We start from the raw sequence: 20,578 nt of genomic DNA on the forward strand, positions 1-20,578 counted from the left end.
TTCTATATCAAACATCAAACTTTTATTCAAATTTATCCATATTCACAAAACAAAAGTACTGATATAGTATCATCAAGTAAAAGACAACAAATGGCATATTTTAAAAACAATGTTTTATCTACTATTATACAAGTACTTTCAATTTTTGATTTTACTAAACTATCATACATGTGAATGTTTTCAACAAATGGAGAAAGTCTTTGTACATGCAAACAATAAATTTGGAGAAAATGTGGCAGCATATTATAATGTTATGTTTCTTTTTTCTCTCCAGGGATGAACAAATCTTTTGGCAGTTCATCTCAGGACCACTGAATATGAACAAGTTATAATGGTCCTTTAAGCTGTAGTTAATAGTCTCACATATTAAATTTCGTTGTCCAGGTGACTCTTTATTCAGTGGCACTCAGTAGACTTGGAACAAAGGGTAAAATTAGCTCAATCCCTGGATTTCCATGGCAGAAATTACTGACTTCATATTAAAGCATTTCTCTTTCAGTATAGAATGCTACTGAAATGAGATAATGACATCATGAGAAAATGAACCGATAAAAACAACCGTAACAACAATAAACATGTATGAACTGCAGCATATTGAACTACGAGACAAAAGTTACTTACATGATAAACTATCAGCTATGACAAGTAACACAGGTGACCACTTTAGAAGTTGCATAATATACCGTGACATACATATATATAAAATATACCCTATAAAAACTGTTATCTATTTAATATAAAGCATTATTGCCAATATATTAACTCCGTTTTTTTTTTAGACAGAATGTCTCTGTTTGCAGACATTGGTTACTTTTTTTAAAGATGACGAATGCTGATAATTTAACAGAAAACGCTAGGAACAATGGCATTGTTTTGAAGTTTTCAATTGCTCAGTCTTTTAAAATTCTCATGTGGGTCACAAATGACTGAATCACTTCCAATGAACATTTTTTCCATTCCATAGAAAGACAATATTATATTTTGGTCCTAATATACACATACAGTATAGAAGGTAAATTCATTCTATATGACACATTTCAGAGCCATTTTTTTTCAAACTTTTATCATACTTTCATGGCATTACATAATTTCCACACATATAGTTTATCTGGCATTTCCTTTCCTTGGAGCAGGAGTTTTTTATTTATCATCATAAAGAAAAAATACCTCTTGGTGTCTGATGTTGTTCAGTTATGCTCTTCAGTGGCAATTCTGTTTTTTTTTCCCCTAAGCTAACCTTTGAACTCTGTGAAGATTCATAACAAGAAAATAGTACCTTGAATAGAATACCTATGATTTTAGAATTTACCATTTGCAAATCCCCTTAAAGTTTGTATGTAAAATAACTATGTACACAGCTACATATTAAAGGACAAAATCTTGCTTTAATCTTCTTGCTCTGCAAAACCAGTTATATGTACGTTTACTGACCTACAAAGATCACATAGATGATAATGTCGTTAAAAAAACTCGTACAGTATTGTAATCACTCCAATATTACAGTATTGTAATCACTCCAATAGTTCAACCAGAAAAATTTAATTCAAATTTCTGAAAGGAGAGACTGATGGAATAAAAATAAAAATACTCACTTCTTCAAAGAAGTCCCCAAAATACAAAACTAGTCTACTTGAACTTGGTACAAGAAGCTAAATACCACAGTCACATACTTTGGTACAGTCAACAAACAACAAAACTTACAGTATCTGTCATATCATGAAGGTTCTCCCATGCTCATTTCCTCATTGAGAGACTTCATCCACCTAAAGCAAACAATGTTGTTCCTGGCTTTTTCAGTTGGACACACGTACAGACCATGCATAGCACCTCTATAATTGCAGAGAATTTACAACTTTTAATATTCAAATTCCTGTTTCAGATGTAAGCATAGCAGCACGACTTTCCTCCACCTCTTCAGTGTTTCCTTCATTTTGCTTTCCTGGTTGATCTTTATCCTTCTTGTATTTTGGATCTTCAGATTGCTGGAGCAGTCTCGGTCCGGTCAGTGCAATGGCAGCTGCTCCGATGGGTGCCGTAATAATGATTGACAGAACTGCTATTGTCAATACCTGAAAGATAAAAGAAGATACACATTTTCTGGGATGAACACTATCATTTGTGTATACATTATGTTGCCTTTTAGGAAAATATTGAAAGAGGCGTCTTCTTAACCTGCATTGAGACTGTGAAACTGGAGGAAACTTCTTATGAGAGGAACCTTCTTAGAACAAAAAACATTAATTTGTTCTGATAATAGAAAATCTATGAAACTGATCATTTATATTCTTCATGAGTATTTTCCCCCCTCTATCTTCACACACACACACATACACACACACACATGCACACATGTACACTCATGTATATAATATCACAGAGAGAGAGAGAGAGAGAGAGAGAGAGAGAGAGAGAGAGAGGGGGGGGGAATCACTGCCAGACAATACTGATAATTACCTGGATACCAAGATTGATTGCTTCATCGCCAGCATTCCCCTCTCTGGCAGTGTCATATGCTATCGAACCAATAGCAGCCTGGAATATAAAAGTTAAAAATTGCAGTGACACTTTTCGAATATGCATGAATTGATTATACATGTACATGAACTTCCAAATTTGTGCATTTAATCATAATTTGTCCCACTTAAATTACAATATAAAAATGTTAAATTTTGAGTACACTGCGGTAAAATTGACAAAGATTTAAGCATTAGAAACTGATGTCTAAATTAAGGTTGCCAGCAGTCAAACAAAGTATACTGTATAGAGGATACAAGTACAAATCTGTGGTGAATGTTAAGTGCGCCCTCTATAAGAGTAACAACTTTTTTTTTCTTTTGTAGAATTCTCCCCTCTGCCGTTTCACTCACCTGTACTGTGGCTTTAGGCAACCACGCCAACGCTATAAAAAGTCTTTCCTTCTTGTTCAGACCTGATCTGATTCCAACAAAGAATGTCACAACCATCCTCACAAGTGAACATACTGCTAATGTTGCAATTCCAAGACCTGAAATTTGCGAGGACAGGCAGATTCTAAATCGAGCCATGTAAATGTATCACACATCCCAGTGAGACTAATGGATTTCATGGAAGTCTCACAATCTTTGCAAAACGCGTCTTTGAAATCTGATGACATTTCTCCTTTCACAGATTTTCACTAATTCAAAAATTTCTTGATCACGATTACCCACAGAACATGGCTGAACCGTCACGTGAAAGGCCTGGAGTAACCTTTATATCCTTTTCAGTGGTAATTTCCCCGTAAACAGGTCCACAATGACCACTGACAACAATGGATTGGGGTCTGAAGTACGGAAGTGAAAGGGGCAATCTTCTGTGCCAAATTGTTGGTGCAAATCTTTTACTTTTGTGATGAAATGAAACCGTCTATTGGCAAGCAGGGAAGGGGTCATGCGCCTTTGAGTTCGAATGCTTTAAGACACACTATAAAAGAATTTACCCACCCAAAATTTCCTCGTGACTTAAACGCTTGCAATTTCAAAACACTTGTGATTTCTAATTCTATTGGGTGAAATCTGGGAATAACTAATTGACGAAATTTGAGCACAATCCTCAGAGGGAGTAGGTCTAACACATTCTAGAGTTTAGACAGTCAAATAACTGAATCTGAGTACATTTTATGGCAGAAATCACCAGTCTTCACAATACGGGCATGATTGAATTGTAAAAACATATTATCTTACATATGCATTATAACCAACCTACCTATTGTGTTAGGGTGTAAATTCTCTATAAGTATTTCACCACCAATTAGCGCAAACAGGAATGGTTGAAGAAACGTCCAAAGCAGACCCATCACATCTTCAACTGCTGTCTATGAATAATTAAATAATTAATAATGAAATGAATAATTAAATTCATCTTAATCAAATTTCAATTGTATTCAAAGTTTTCTTATTTTGTCATTGTAAGTTATTTTTCTACTTTTTTCATCGCTTTCTACATCTCAAAATATTCAAAGTATACATTTCGTAAATAACATACAGTTAAACAAGATTTGATTACATTTTGTCCAACTTTATTTCTATCCTCCTCTGCCATTTTGATTATTTACAATGTACCCTCTTTACTCTTGAACTCTGTCAGTTGATGTCAATTGTGGAATTCTCAAACTTTATTGTGTCGATCGGCCCCACATCAATACACCAAAGTGTTCTGATCGAAATAATTTATTTTTTGTATCATTATTGTAAAAACATGCTGATCTGTAAAATAATGCTATTTACTTTCTCGTCTTTCCATCTCTGAGCTGCAACAAAAGACATTGTCAACACTGCCAGTGCTCCAGACCCTGGTAAACCCAAGGCACTGCTGCCAAATAAAGCAAATAATCCACTTCCAAACAGTAGAAGACTCCGGTATCCGTTCTGTGATTCCTGGAATGTGAACACCACCACATAACATGAATACTTTGGTGAAATTACCAATACTTTAATCATCATTTGTAATACATATGGAAATAATAATTCAAAGCTGTTTGATTGTCATGGGTCAGATACAGCTGGCATTGCGGCAAAATTCCTAATGTGAAGAAATGATGACTTCTTTGGCAATTTAATAGAACACAGAAACGCAGACAGTCATGGCAAGATTAAATTAACCATTCCTTGTCAGGGAATGAATAACAGCATAATTGTTGACGGTATAATGTGCAACCATTGAAAAATGTAAAGGACGTATGGAGGTCACATTTGGTAGATTAGATGTGTGGTGTCAGTTACACTTAAGTTGGGATTCATGGATTGAAGGTGAAATGAAATATAACACACTTCTGTAAGAGTTCATCTGATTGGTCAAGACTTTAGGCAAAATTGTTTTGCATAATTCATGTTCAGTATACGGCACCCAATGGTTATAACATGTATATATCAATATAATCAATATATTGTGATTAAATATTGATTCTGAAATCATTTGATTTGAAACCCTCATCAGAAATTTATAACAAACCAAAATGTTCTTGAATAGTATAATAGACTTTTAAGGTATTTTGCCCCTTGAAAACGAAAGACTTTGCTCGAAAGTGAAAGACTTTCATTCAAACCTTACTCAATGAAACTTTCAACCATTTTCTCATCAAATCACGAATAAAAATCATGGGTTACTGTGCAAAGTTTTGTATCAGAGAAACAAATTACCTAACATTTACCAATATTTGAAATTCAAAATGGCCACCATCTCTGTGTTAACTCTATGGGAAAGAATAAAATTTTCAATTTTCTAAAGAATAGACCATAAAAAAATCTTTGTTACTCCAAGAGCTTTAAAATAAGCCCCCACAGGTGTAGATCAAAATCAAATTGTAAAATTTTGAGAGTCTGAATATCTGTCTCCGAGGCACATTCTACCTTAACGACTAGTGTGTACCTATTGCATCTTCAGAACTAAAGCAAAAGAACTGCAAAACATTAAAGATTAGCAGCTCACCTGATTTGCATGGGGTATAAACCACATTATCAATCCAAAGGTAATGCCGACACATATTCCCACCAGAACTTCTATTGGACCACGAAAAATTGTGAACACTACACTGCCTGCAAGTGTCGCATAGATAATGAAAATATACAAATGTTTGTTTGTCAATGCAAAATCAAGCAAGAGACGTCGAAATTCAAAGTCAGCTGTAAGTTCATAAATTTGCAATCAGCTCTGTGGACAAGTGAAATTTGTTTGTTTCATATATCTGTTGAGAAAATTGAAAGACAACTGCCAAAACAAACTTTTGTCTTAATTTCTAGTGTCCGCACATGTCTACAGGTATAGGATTTCACAAAGGAAATTTAAACCACGTCAGTTATGGTGCTGGAATTTTTAAAACACAGGGAAAACTAACTGACTTCAGACTTGTGCATTTACGGATAAAGAATGAAATATTTTTTAAATAAAATCTGGATGCAACAAAGCAAAGTTGAAGGCAAAGCGTTGAAAAATTTGTGCACCTAAATATTGTTGACAAAAGGAACTTTAACATTCCGCTGTGATGGTATCTGAAGAAGTAGAAACGATTTCAATGTTAAGTTTTCAAACCTGTCGAAAATGTGATTCCCAGTGCAACACTGAATCCAGTGATTGCCAGTACGTTATCAACACTGGCTGATGCAATGAGAAGTGTCGGTATTCCTTTGTTCATTCCAAGACCCTTTTCCTGGAGACTCAACATGGAGGGCACGACAACGGCAGGAGACACAGAAGCAACGACAAATCTGCCAATGAGAAATGGATGAGAAATAAACTTTTCTGCATAGAACTTTACATCTTGATCTGTGTTTCAAGAGTCAAAGCTAAAGGAGATTTCATTTTATTTTACTTACTTTGGTTTGATAGAAGCTATACAACAACACACCAATTGGATACAAGTGTAGCAAGTATATTAATTGGCCAAATGAACAAAACATTGTGTTTCCTATAACATGCCTCCAAAAATTAGTTTGTAGGTCAGATAGCTTTTTTGTTGGAAGAGATACATAAAATATGGTAAAATTAAGAGAATTCGCTGGAAACTTTTTTGAAGATGTTAAAACAATGTCTAGGGTCAGTGGGTATTTTTCTTGGGTAGATCAGGTTTCAGGATATACACATATTTTTTTATTTGGCGTACATATTACAAAGCTAAAAGCACCTGTATACTGATAAAGTGTAGTTAAAGATGCTGCTACTGGAGGTGGAAGTACAGTATTTGCATTAAATTTCACAGCCTGAGTCAGTTTATCATTCTCAGTAACGATAATGTAAACCGATTTTTGTTTTTTATTTGGTTTCTACAAATCTGACATCCCGCATTGTATACAAACTCACAGAACAAATTATCCTTAACCCCTTGACTACCAAGGCCAATGTATTCCTATATACCAGGCCTCTTATGAAAATATTGATAAAATCTGGTGTGTGGTCATTGCATCAACACAACTTAGAGTAAAAATTACGTAAGTAGCAATAAACCATATATTTTCTGAATCAGCATAAAATTTCCAACTTTCTCATACATACGTTTTATATTTCCAAGTCACGTGACTGGTCACATGACTCATCATGTACCAGAGTTGGCAAAGAATATGCTGGGAAAGAATATTTGAATCATCAGGATGTGTTTTGAATCCGTAGAATTACTCAAATTTGAATAGAGTTGCAATTTGCATGGCATTGTCTTTACATATATGTAATAAAAACTACCCTTTATTTTATTTATAGGTGTACCTGTTTAAGACTTTTCTCAAATAAGGCAGAGTAAATGAACCACAAACATCAGCATCTGACATAATTCTGTATTTAAAAATCAACACATTTTATTTGTAAATACCTGCTTTATGTCTTCCTTCCAGAAACATGCATCTAAAATGGTTATAATTTATCAAAAAATAGTTCACAATATTTAAAATACATTTTAGGGAACAATATATTATATGGCCATTCAAATGACCAGTCATGTGGCCAGTTATATTGACAATATGGCTGCTATAAAATTTCGCTGGGTTATAGTAAAAAAATTATATTTCCTCCAAATTCATTAACAGAATATTGCTGTTAATAGAACATATTTACATATGAATCATTTGTTTTCAATAAATAAACATTTCATTCATTAAAAAAAACATAAAAATCTTGCAAGTAAATGACATCAACAAACTTCTGGAAACTGTAAACATTTAGCGCGATGCTTCTGTGATCAGCTTGACCTTTTAAGGTCGAGGTCATGGGTCACGACATTCGTTTAAGGATTTTGGCCATACTCGGACGTGCGGGGGCGCAATCACATTCAGGTCAGGTCGAAATACATCTATCTTAGTCGCGCTGCGTGCTGATGCCGAAATTACGGGATTTTTAGGGACAAAAACGAAGCAAATACGCCTATTTAACCGTGCTGGATATTTCCGGCACTAAAGGTATATGGTAATTCAAAATGGCGCCGGATATATCCGGCGTACAAGGTAGTCAAGGGATTAACTAGAAGATTGGTGATATTTATATAAATGTGTCAGTTGCCAAGGTTTTTGAATTGATCAAATTTACTACCATATTGTATAAAAGGCATGTCAGATTTCTTACCCCAGGATAAATGCCCAGTCCCATGGAAATCCAAGGAGTAGAAAACCAAGAATCGCCACAGTCAAGCATTCCATTAAGCAGGGGATACTGGCAAGGCATAAACAAACAACTTTCAGTTTCTTCAGAGCCGAGGCATCCAGTCCTAAACCAGCCCGGATCAGGATCACTGTGAACGCTACATTTCTGAGTGCTATGGACCATTCAGGCGTGATGTCCTTGGCAACATTGATGTACGGAATGTTTCGCAATGCCACACCAACAATCAGCATACCTGGTATGAAGAATGATACATCAGAATAAGATAAAGATTAACTGCCTAAAAAAATAATAATAGCATCTTGAATAAAAAATTTTCTATAATACTCATGAATAAGAACCATAAAGGGATAATGTACCAAGAAAAAAACCAATAATAGATACATTGTAACAAGTACTAATAAATATCATCCATATAATCTTGTAGCAAGATTACACCAGATAAATAGAGACACTGTAACAACCAATCATGATTAACTTCCATATAAGGTATCAAGGTATTGTGGCAAAGAAATACTTGATTATTGATACATTGTAACACCCATTTATTATAATCTCCAATAAAATGATATCTTGTAACAATATTATGCCTGATAAGTAGATTGTATAGTAACAATCAGTATTGATTAATTCCATGGAAGGCAATAATGTGGTAAGAACTGCCTGATATATTGTAACAGTCAGGTTATGAAATACTGGTGTACTTTTGTCTCTTTGATCATAGAAGATATGCTTTTGTCTTGTGTTATCGTAGATTTGGTTGGACAGGAAAACGACACTGTTACAATAAAAATAACAGAGCTACTCAAAATTGTTCATCTGGGGCCAAATAAAAAAACGTGTTTCTGGTAATATGCCTCCGAAAATTAGGGCAGGTAAGTTGGAGGAATTTTTTCTTTTTTGTCGCCTGAGATCAATAAAATATAAACTTTTGGAAAATGCAAAAAAAAAAATGTCTATGGTCAGCAGGTTTTTTCTAGGGTAGCTCAGGTTACCGGAAACACAGGTATATTTCATTTACAATATATCAACTGTAGCAAAAATGAAAATGAAATCCGATGAAACTTTGCTGATGAAAAAAACTTTACAAACAACTTGAATAATCTGGAAGGACAACCTCGACTTAATGCCTACTGTCGATATAAATTGTACTTTCAAAAGAAAGCTGTACACTTACCCAAAAGAGGAGGCAGCTTGATGAATGATGCAAACACTCCACCGATGACAGCTGCAATCCATAGTATGAACAGTGCAAATAAACTGCCACCAGGTAATGCCTGTTCCCCTGTGATAGCCCACAGGGTACCCCACGTGACAAAGACCAGTGACAAGTACAAGATACTGATGGCAAAATTTCCATGGGGTGGACACAAAAGACTATACTTCAACCTGTAAAGAAACGGGACATTTTTCTCATATTCAACAATCTTTTCTTATATCTCATGAGTGTTAAAAGGACAGGATTCATATAATATTCTACCTTTGTGTGACAATTCAGTAAGATAGTTGGCAGAGGATATTCATATACCATGATACACATAAATATTTTCGGTAAATTACATCATTTATAATCTGTCATCTTCAAGATCTTGCCATTGCAGTAATGACTTCAACCGGGTAGGTCTGTTGGCTTTTGCTCCACACTGTAGATAGAAATCTTATGCGGTTACACTTGCAATAGAAGTCTTAATACAAAAATTTAGATTTTTTACCCCAAATTTACACCGTTTCATCCTTTGAGTAAACTATTGCTACCATAGTGAAGTACTGAACATTGAAACTGAAAGAACTCGTGTAAACACATCAAAGTCTAAATACAAAGTTTATACTGCCAATTCCATAACTTGTTATGTTTGTACAAGGGTGTTGAAAACATATATACCTGTAGCATAGAGTATCATTCTCCCCTGGAATGTGGTGATATTTCACTAAGAAAGGTGCACATACTCTGTCACAGGTTTCACACATTCTCTTTCTTTTTGGCTGCCTTGTAACATTTTGTGGTTGAATAACAATGATATTTTCAGCAGAGATGTGTATATCCCCTCCTTCTTCTCCAACAATGTTCATATTTCCTTCTTCACAGACTTTAACACCTCCATTCTTTTTAGACTCGTGGTCACACTTTTCACTCACTGAAGATATTTCCATATTTTTTCAGTTTTTCATGAGCACTATATGAAATCCAAGACAAAATATTTTCTGATATTAGTAAATAATTGAAATATTTTAACCCGAAGCCTATTAATTTGAACTATTTGTAGAGTAATTTTACTAATGAAAATGTTTGCCAAATATGTAAGTTGTCTTTAAATACACCAGCTGTAGCTAATCTGTAGTTCTATGAATATGGTATAGTATACATTACTTATTTGAAATTTGACTGGAAAACATGACATTGACAGAGAGCACATGTAGCATGAAACTCTGAGTAACAACGCCTAAGGACTGTGTTCTACTTGTTATCATTTTTTACCGTATATTATATATATATATATATATATATATATATATATATATATATATATATATATATATATATATATATATATATATATATATATATATATATATATATATATGACATAATTGTGCTTTCTTATCCTTAGTGGATAAAAGAGCACAAAGTCCACTTGGTCACAACTCTTGAATAATACTGCCTGGTAGTGCTTCAAAATATCATAAATAACAGTAATAACAGTATTGCCATATTGTAACAGTCTATATTGTTATTTAAGTGGATTATATCTTAATGATTTGAACAAGTCTGATGTAGAAGAGAGGTGGGAACTGTATCCAAGCAGCCAATGAATGTATTTACTCTATATTATAGAAAGACAAGTGATAACATGGATCTGTATCATTATGTTATATTAATGTGTATACTCAAATACAAAAAATGTCTGGAGGTATTTTTGGGGGGAAAATTCAGAAACCTTTATGGTAGTATAAGAACAAAGCGTTCTAAAGAAACTTAAGTTTCCGGTAGGCGCCACCACCACATGCCTTCCATTCAACAACATCTCTGTTTAACACAAAGCGTTTATTCGTGCTTCCAATGCAAACTTGTTGTGCACCTTTTAGGAAACTGCCGCATTCTCAAGATCATTCAAAATCGTATGTCGAATAGTGAGGTTTGGGACGCAACACTGAGAAATCGGCCGGTATAAATATTATATGCAAAGTTTACCGATCCCTGTACAAGATTTTATTCAGATACACGCCCGGAAACTAGGCTGTCTTTATGGATCACGTATTTTATTTTAAATTAAATTACATCAAATGGCAGGTTTCCTTGTCCTCACTTTCACTTGCCCTTTTCATGTCACAACCTTATTGCCGCATTCTAGTTTTACAGCGTACACGGATAACAAGCGCTCTCAAGGACGAACGTACGTACGTGTCGATTCGCACAGCACAGAAGCATGTTTTCAATTCGAACACTGCAATCACGTGAAGTTGTCTAGCACAGCACACGGTTTTCACTTTTCAAAACATACTCACTCACCGAACGATTTTCAGCCAACGTTTTCAAACATCCCATAAGGTCAAGAAACCTTCAAGTATCGCTGTCTCGTGTTTGGCACCCTCTTTCTTTTCCAAAGTCACGGTGAGCCGATCGGCCGACATTTCATTGACGCTGTGGGAATGCATTAAAATTCATCATGGCATCGTTCGTACAGAAACTTTTTTTTTGCACGCAGCAGGAATCAGCATGTTTATTAATCATGGATCGAGGTCACAGTTCAGGATAAGTGACATCATGTAGTGAAAGTTCTAGTTTCGGGGCGTTGTAGCCTCGTCCGTATTTACATTATTTCCTCCGCATTATTATTATTAGATGAAGAAATGTTTTACATGTAGAGATTTTTCACCATCCGAAAGAAAGTTTATCATCAAAGCTACAGGGTTCATCTTTCATATTAATGTCATCCTGGAAAGCACTTCAGTTCAGGAAAGGTATATTTGAACGGAAACACGAGGATTTTGTACCCGCATATATTTACATTTTATTTGACGCTCCGTTGATGGTTAAGCTTATGTTTATAATTCAGTACTGTACATGTTCAGTGATTTTTTCAAGTATTGCAGAGAAAAAAGAAAAGTCAACCCTGATGAATACCAAAATCATTTTATTAATACAACTCAGATTTAAATTAAGATGTTAGGCTATTCCCGCCCAGTGATTCTGTGGGGAAGATGGTCACACTCAAAGTAGACCCGTCTGAACAAGCAGCAGAGAATATGCTCGGAAAATTCAGTCTCTTTTTTTCAGTAGAGAACGCTCATATGGCTTACTTTATATTCTCGGTCTTTTCAACGAACGATCATATACCTTGAAATGATTTTGTATTAAAGCATGCGTGCTTATTTGGGTGGGTGGACGGAGTTGTCACTTTGTTGTACGCATGCTCTACCCACGTTATCGTACCTTACCTGTCAGCATTCTCTGTTCATAGAATAAAAGAATGTATTTATGTGTAAATAAACACATACACATACGTTCATATATATATATATATATATATATATATATATATATATATATATATATATATATATATATATATATATGCCTATATATATATATATATATATATATATATATATATATATATATATATATATATATATATATATATATATATATATATATATATATATATATATAGGCATATATATATATATATATATATATATATATAGACCTATATATATATATATATATATATATATATATATATATATATATATATATATATATATATATATATATATATATATATATATAATCTTAACCTAATGTCATTTTAACCTCATCCCATGTTCAACCTTATCTTTGTATGGGCGAAAATAATAGGATCTGTTTGGAAAATTATAGAAAAGGCTATGCCATCAATATTATGAGGGACTTCGGTTTCACAAAGTTTTACCGGCTCCCCACCCCAGCATTCAGTGCGTTTGAGGTCATTCGTCACTCCCTAGGTCAATCCGTATGAATCGTATTACATTGTATTACGTGGGTAAACAACTCTGAACAACGCAAGGCTGAAACTGATAATAAGCTTGCTTACTCATCAAGTAAAGGACAGTGAAACTTTCGTTTTCGTCACACGAAGCCTCTGTAAGATCATAGCAAAAAAACTAGCATAGGAACGAGGTGGAGGAAGTGGTTCACTATTGGTAGGCAATTCACTTTTCATGAAAAGGGTTGTTCTGTCATACATCAAGGTTTCACCCGAAATGTATGGCTTCAGTTTATCTATGGATTATATAATGTAGCAGTTGTACAGCTTCATGCAGAGGGTCAAAACAGACAAGCCTTCAAGTTCATGTGAAGTTGGGCAGCATATATGATGACAAGGCACTCTATTAAAAATGTTAAACTATCATCATGACGTCATACATACTATTTTGGTTGACCTGAATGGCTTATATTACTGAAACAAATTTGAATAGGTTGTTTTTACGCTAGAAAGTGGTGGCGGGGTCATATTCTGTGCCGCGCCATCTTACGCTTCTCGTAAGCGATAAGAAAACGTTCGTACGGTCGTACTTAGGGAGTCTATTGACCGAATGGACTGTCGGTCGGAAACGGAAAATCGCACCGAAAACCGGTCGAGTCGCAGGTTAGTTGAATTTGCTGTCGAAATTCCCAATGTCGAATGTGGAACACCATGAGGCCGTGCACATGACATGCCCGAGTTGTCACGTAAACGGAGCAGTACTAGCATGGGTGATCGGCACTTTCAAAATGCTACGTGCCGCCCTACAGTATCCGAATATGTCAACTATCTTCAATCTTGTATCCCCATCACAGTTCTGCACATTTCATACATTTCTTCTTCATACTATGCTGTTAAATATGTCTCGTGAACGACATAGATGCTGTGTTTGTATATTTGGATATCTGCAGGAGCCACATGCTAGTAATTTGCAACATTTGCAATTTACATACAAATTGGTGTATAACGAAATGTGAAATGAAAGTGTATCGGGGAATCGTTATAATAGTTACACGCATTTTAAACGAGAAACATTGCATCAGCAGAGCCGACAATCAGACAAAATAAAATAAACTACAATTTTATTCATTACTAAATGTTTATTTATCCTATAGCGCAAAAACCTAATGTAGTCTGGTTGCCAATGTTGTCATCCGCTATTAAATAACACTGATGCTGATGGTTGCAGGTTTGCTACTAAATATTCTTGCATCGAAGAATTGCTACAAATGTTGACAAATTTTGTCAGTCTTGCATGCATGGCTGTTGTTGCAGCTTGTAAATCTGGGCCATTAATTAGTCCTTCAGTGTTCATTGTAACATTAGCAGTTGCTATTTAAGCTGTATTTTTGCTGTTCTTATGTGAGTAATTTCTAAAAATGTTATGTAGATTTGCAGGTAGATATTTCTTGTTGCACATTTAAGAGAGAACAATAACGTCATTTGCAAACAGCCCTATTGAAGAACACTCATTTGTTTTTGCACATTGATATGGTCGCACATTAGGATTTCAAAGCTGGAAAACTGGGTAGGTATTGAGAACAAGTTCCTTGCTATATTTATTCAAGGATCCAAGCTGGGCCACCTTACACTTCACACGCTAAATTTTCAAAGCAAAAAAATTATGACCAGTTGGCAATAAACAAAATATGGTAAGAATCGATATTAACATTACCAATCTAATTTGGTCCTGACATACTATTATGCAAATTGGTGGCGAATCTTCAGACCTCACAATGTATTTGGACATTGTTCAATCCATTTCAAATCTTGACGTGTTGGTACGGTTGACTTTGTCACCAGACTTATAAATGAACCAGCATGATTGTCAGCCAATCTGCTCTTTACAGGCTGTTGGTCTGTTTTCATCTAAAAGTCCAGTGATGTTGTCAACCGCACAAGCAGGTCCAGCTTCAAAGAAGGTTAAAAATCTGATACCATGTGAAAATCTTGATTTTTTCCACCTGTATGCACACTAAGTAGGGGAAGTAAAAGACAAAAGAATATTGTAATGTTAGCACCAGTTCTTGCCATACCATTTTTCAATTGATCGATTGTCAACAAGTTGTGATTTTTTACCACAAAAGAAGATGTGTGAGCAGATAGGTAGCCAAGCATGCATTCCTTGGATCAATGTAGGAAGAAGTGAAATGTTTGGCCCTGTACTCAACACCCATCCAGTATTTCCAGCTATGGAAGCCCAGCTTGCAATGATATCAATGACAATATGCTTGAAATAACAGCAACAGCAAATTAGTGTTTTCAATTTTATTATCGAATATTACATGTAGGCAAAAACAACAACCAGCTTACTAAGTTGCCTGTAGGTACACCCATTTTGTTTTACAATGTTTGTAAGAGTGTGACTTCAAGCTTAAGCCCAATAACTATCTGAAAATGAAACAAAACAGATTGCATAATTGCTATAAGTATTGCTTTGGTCACATGAGGTCAGTTAAGTTTCTGTTTTACTTTATGTCTTGACACTGTACCATATTTCGTGAAACTTATTTAAGCAAAAAATACAAGTTTTTGTATGTGTTTTCAATTTTCTCACCACCAAAGGAGAAAAATGTGTTTCTATTCTCAATGTTTCAAACAAAACATAAATTAGGGCAAAGAGGAACTTCATGTCATCAGTGTTACATTTTCTTTGTTTACTTTGACCCTTGACCTGTTAGACAGTATTACTTCTCCATCTGCCAATACCATAAATAGCGGCATTGAGCCATATATATATATATATATATATATATATATATATATATATATATATATATATATATATATATATATATATATATATATATATATATATATATATATATATATATATATATATATATATATACTCACGTACACATACATATATTATATATATAATATTATATATATAATATTATATATATATACTCACGTACACATATATACACATATATATATTATATATATATATAATATTATATATATGATATTATATATATATTAAAACCTGTCTAAACCGAACACCAAAGGGACTGAGAAAACTGAAACTGTCGATTTACAGAGGTGTTTGGTTTATAGAGGTTCCTTAAACATGGCATTCTAAAGGACCAGAAAGGATGTTCAGTGTAGACAGGTTTCCAGTTTAGACAGGGTTCAGTTTAGACAGGTTTCACTGTGTGGTGTGTGTGTGTGTGTGTGTGTATATAATATATATATATATATATATATATATATATATATATATATATATATATATATATATATATATATATATATATATATATATATATATATATATATATATATATATATATATATATATATATATATATATATATATATATAAATGAGCCTTCAAGTTTTTGTTAAAATGTAACATGTAGGGCCTGTTATGCCTCATCATTTGTTTTCACCAACTTGACCTTGTGGTGACTCATGAACTTGGCAGGATAAGGGATAATTGTTGATTGCTGGGTTTGTTTAACTTTTTAAATTTTTTGTTTATTTTAAAGTGCCCTACTATCACAGGTACCAAATGGAATCGTTAGAAATTATGGAACAGCAGCAAGTGGCCCAGTGAGTCACGACCTAAGCAACACACCTTTACTTTACGGCTTGCCCATAATGGCAGCCAAAAATTACACCAAGAATGAACAAAAAGATGGTAACATTGAACACAGCCCCATCGAAAGTGACAGTTTCGACCATCAAATTGCCAGCGGGAGCGTAAAGGACCTAGAAGAACCGTCTAGATGTAAGAGATGTTTCCAAAGATGCGACAGATGGTGTGCGCCATGTTTGACAAAATATCATGACCCACCAAAAGCCGGGGATGGGTGTTGCTATAGGTAAAGACATTTCCATTTCATGACTTTGGTATCAACCATTTTTAACATGTCCACCCCTACTGCACAGTACAGAGGTCCAGTCTTGCCACATATAACAACAGAGTTAGTTCAAAACTTGGTTCTTATGGGATAATGTGAAATATTTCCATACCTGCCTGTTTATGGTCAGACTTATTTATTTTAATATTCACTCTCTCATCCAACAATTGAGAAGCATATTTACTGGATGAAGTACTGGTCAAAAAGTACTGAATATTTAGCAATGATGGGTAACATGCCTCACAGCACTAAGAAAAACAACAACATCCTTGTCTTGAAGTCGCCACCTTTGATATTGAGTTCACTACCCACCTCCTGGCCATACTCAAATGTTTTGTGTGGTACTTAAATATCATGTAAAAATTCATTACTGTCCTATAACGAACCAATTTAATTTCATACTGCACTATACTGTTCATTCACCTTTTCAGATTTAAATACAGTATATTGTGTCCGCCCCATGGAAAATTCGCCACTGGTATCTTGTACGTGTTACTGGTCTGTATAGTGTGGGGTACTCTCTGGGCTATTACCGGTGAAGAGGCTTTACCTGGTGGTAATCTATTTGCGCTCTTTGTGCTGTGGGTTGCTGCTGTCCTTGGCGGATTGCTTGTGACGTTTATTAAACTACCTCCTCTTTTAGGTAAGTATAATTCATCGAATATCCATGTCTTTGTGAAAAATTTTATTTTAATGAATCAAGATACTCAGGTCTTCTGTTAATGTTAGTATTATTATTTATTTTTTAAAAGTACACTACGTTTTATCTCAGTGCTCTGCACAAAACAATGAGAGTCGCAAATCATAAATAGATAATATAACTATCTTGAAAACGACAAGTTCTCAGGTTGCGTTTAAGGTAATGTGTGCCTCAAAAGGAAAAGACTAAAATTTTTGCTCAAACTTTCCTCAATAAGACTTGTAACTATTGTCCTACCAAATGAAGAATAAAAATCAGGGGTCATCGTGCAAATTTTGGTACTAGAGAAACAAATGACTGAACATTTACCGATATTTTTAATTCAATATGGCCGCCATTCCTGTGATAACTCTATGAGGAAAAGTAAAATTTTTGATTTTCTAAAAACTAAAACAGTGAAAATTTTTCTTGCTCCAAGAGCTTTAATATGAGCCCCCATAAGTGGTATATCAGAAGTATATTGAAAAAATTTGAGAGCCCGAATATCTGTGCCGAGGCATATTCTACCTTAAAAGATTCAATTGAGTAGTCAAGGAAAATATTGTCAAAAGGCAGCTCATTCCAAAACATTTTGGCAGTAACTGAAAATGCACAAAAACTAGAATTTGTAGTTGCTTACCTTGTTGTGTCATGTGTAATTAAAACCAGTTTGTTAGAAAAACAAGAAATATGCAGTTGAACATGTAAATTTATCAAAAACCTACATAATCTAGACAATTTTCACTAATAATTTTAATGTAAGAAGGATTAGTTTACTCTTATACCAATAAAGTCTAAATAGAACAGGCATTATGTGCAAAAATATTGAAACAGCAAAATGTAAATATTAATTCTGAGACATGAATGTACAACTTACTTTGAATTATTATCCTCCTGGGAATCACAATTTCATCTGTAGAACCGCCAGTGCTTGAATACAACACTAAATTATCTAAATGCTACCAGACCTTCAAACAGTTGGTCTGTACAGCTGATTCCAATGGGAAGACTATCAAATTTCATAGCGGTGAGAACAAGCTGTCTGATTTAAAATTGAAATTATTGAAAATCTTAACAAGAAAAAATAGCCTTGTATGCATTTACATATCCTGCACTTGAATCAAATAAGTCATTTTATGGCCCGCAGTCTTGTCTGCAGGCTGTATGTGATGTTGTTAAATGAATGTAATAAATTTATCTTCATGAATACTTTTAATTGTTCCTTTGAAATCCACAGCACTTCCTCATTTAGATTACCAAGTCAGTACTTCTTTTCTGTGCCAGCCACAGAAATTGTGGCTTTTACACTATCTATGGGGTACCATATTGCAAATTGGCAAGATACCATCATAGCGCCCATAGATGATTCTGAAATATTATAGAACATTCATGTCTTATCTCCATACATTTTATCACTTATCTCAGATTTATGATGTGAATAATATTCTCAGAAAGTTGATATTATACATGAGACTGTATGGTATGAAAATGTTCCACTAGTTTGCAAACCAAAAATATTTCCTACATGTAATAGAGCGAACCAATAATATTTTCTACACTCATGAGGTCACATGAAATAGAAACTTTTTTTTAAGGTTTCTTCAGATTACTGCATACGTTTGTAGCTATGGAGCCTTGCCTTAACAAGATACCTTTTTTTCAATACAGGTATGCTTATTGTGGGTGTTTTACTAAGAAATATACCTTACATCAATGTAGCCAAAGACATTGAACCTGAGTGGTCAATATCACTCCGAAACATAGCATTTACAGTCATTTTAATCCGAGCTGGATTGGGACTTGATGCTAAGGCCCTGAAGAAACTGAAGATTGTGTGTTTACGTCTAGCATTTACGCCGTGCTCAGTGGAATGTGTAACAGCGGCCATAGTTGGATTTCTACTGCTGAATTTTCCGTGGGACTGGGGTTTTATGCTAGGGTAAGTTGTGTCACCACTTCTTTGAGACTGTCACCACCATAATCACCTACATAATGTTGTCTTGTGGTGGTATATGTGTCCTTGAAAGGAAACAGAGCATAGCTACTCTAGTGACGGGGTTCCAGTACGCAGTGGCTGTTTCGCTCTGTAGGCTTTGTTTGTCTACACTTTTGAGTGCTTTTCAGTCGAGTTTCTGCACAGAATGGGATCTGCATAGCAATTGAAGGGCTGTAAAAGAGTCTGCTCATCCATTCGTCCATAGGTGTAAACATCATCTGACTGTGTATTTATCAGTAGCAAAGTGGAAATACAGAGTTTTTGTACATGTACAATATAAGGTACAGATCTGTTGTGACATTGTACTCCAGGATTTCAGACGTTGTGACAGTTTTCCAAGAATTCACCATGAATTTTCCGCTTTGCTTTCCTTTAGTTTGTAAAATCACAGTCCCTCCATCGTACTTTCTGAGTACAGATGAATGCTACGGCTTTTGAACACTGATTTTCAATCTTTAGATCTGTTAAAAAAATAAGTGTTTGGATTGTACTGTATCCAAATCGTCACCAATTACCTGACTGAGCAAAAGCCGTGAATCCATGCAAAAAGATGTGATTGCAAGACACCAATACTGGTAGTCCACAAAACTATTGGAATAGATTTCAGAGAGTTAAAATCATTGAGATGCAGTGTAAGAATGTTGTACCGTGGTAAAATTTATTGGTGTTCCCAGGTTACACTATTGACATTACATTTGATATACCAATATCGATGCAGCCATATTTCATAATATTGGGACAATAGAAATGGTACTAGCAATCTAAAACCTATGAAATACCCAAACCATAGTGAAAATGAGTACCTCAGTTTAGAAATACATGTCCTTAAATTATAGTACTGATGTGTTCAGAAGAAATCTGTCCATGCATGTCTTAGAAGTGTCTGCATAATATATGTTGTACAGTACTCCAGTCTTCAAGTTGTCGA

The 20,578-nt window shown here is 34.5% G+C and overlaps 2 protein-coding genes across 3 annotated transcripts in view; one reads left to right on the forward strand and one right to left on the reverse strand.

Annotated features, from left to right (window-relative positions):
- On the reverse strand, positions 1-13,973 carry LOC139122875 (sodium/hydrogen exchanger 9B2-like). The gene is made up of 12 exons (XM_070688696.1): positions 13,963-13,973; positions 11,606-11,667; positions 9,980-10,271; positions 9,275-9,486; positions 8,062-8,332; positions 6,046-6,221; positions 5,446-5,552; positions 4,245-4,394; positions 3,724-3,832; positions 2,868-3,004; positions 2,455-2,532; positions 1-2,069 (listed from the first exon to the last, which is right to left on the reverse strand). The coding sequence occupies exons 3-12, from the start codon at positions 10,246-10,248 to the stop codon at positions 1,863-1,865; spliced, it is 1,716 nt and encodes a 571-aa protein (XP_070544797.1). The 5' UTR covers positions 10,249-10,271; positions 11,606-11,667; positions 13,963-13,973; the 3' UTR covers positions 1-1,862.
- LOC139122873 (sodium/hydrogen exchanger 9B2-like) overlaps positions 13,075-20,578 on the forward strand; it is a 16,267-nt gene continuing 8,763 nt past the window's right edge. The window contains exons 1-4 of one of the 2 annotated variants that reach the window (XM_070688694.1): positions 13,075-13,727; positions 16,601-16,936; positions 17,407-17,618; positions 19,323-19,593. In XM_070688694.1, the coding sequence (XP_070544795.1) occupies positions 13,675-13,727; positions 16,601-16,936; positions 17,407-17,618; positions 19,323-19,593 (872 nt within the window). In that variant the 5' untranslated portion in view covers positions 13,075-13,674. The remainder of the gene's footprint in view (positions 13,728-16,600; positions 16,937-17,406; positions 17,619-19,322; positions 19,594-20,578) is intronic. The other variant, XM_070688695.1, reaches the window with a different exon arrangement.

Source organism: Ptychodera flava, chromosome 22 (genome assembly GCF_041260155.1).
Source record: "Ptychodera flava strain L36383 chromosome 22, AS_Pfla_20210202, whole genome shotgun sequence".
NCBI lineage: Eukaryota > Metazoa > Hemichordata > Enteropneusta > Ptychoderidae > Ptychodera > Ptychodera flava.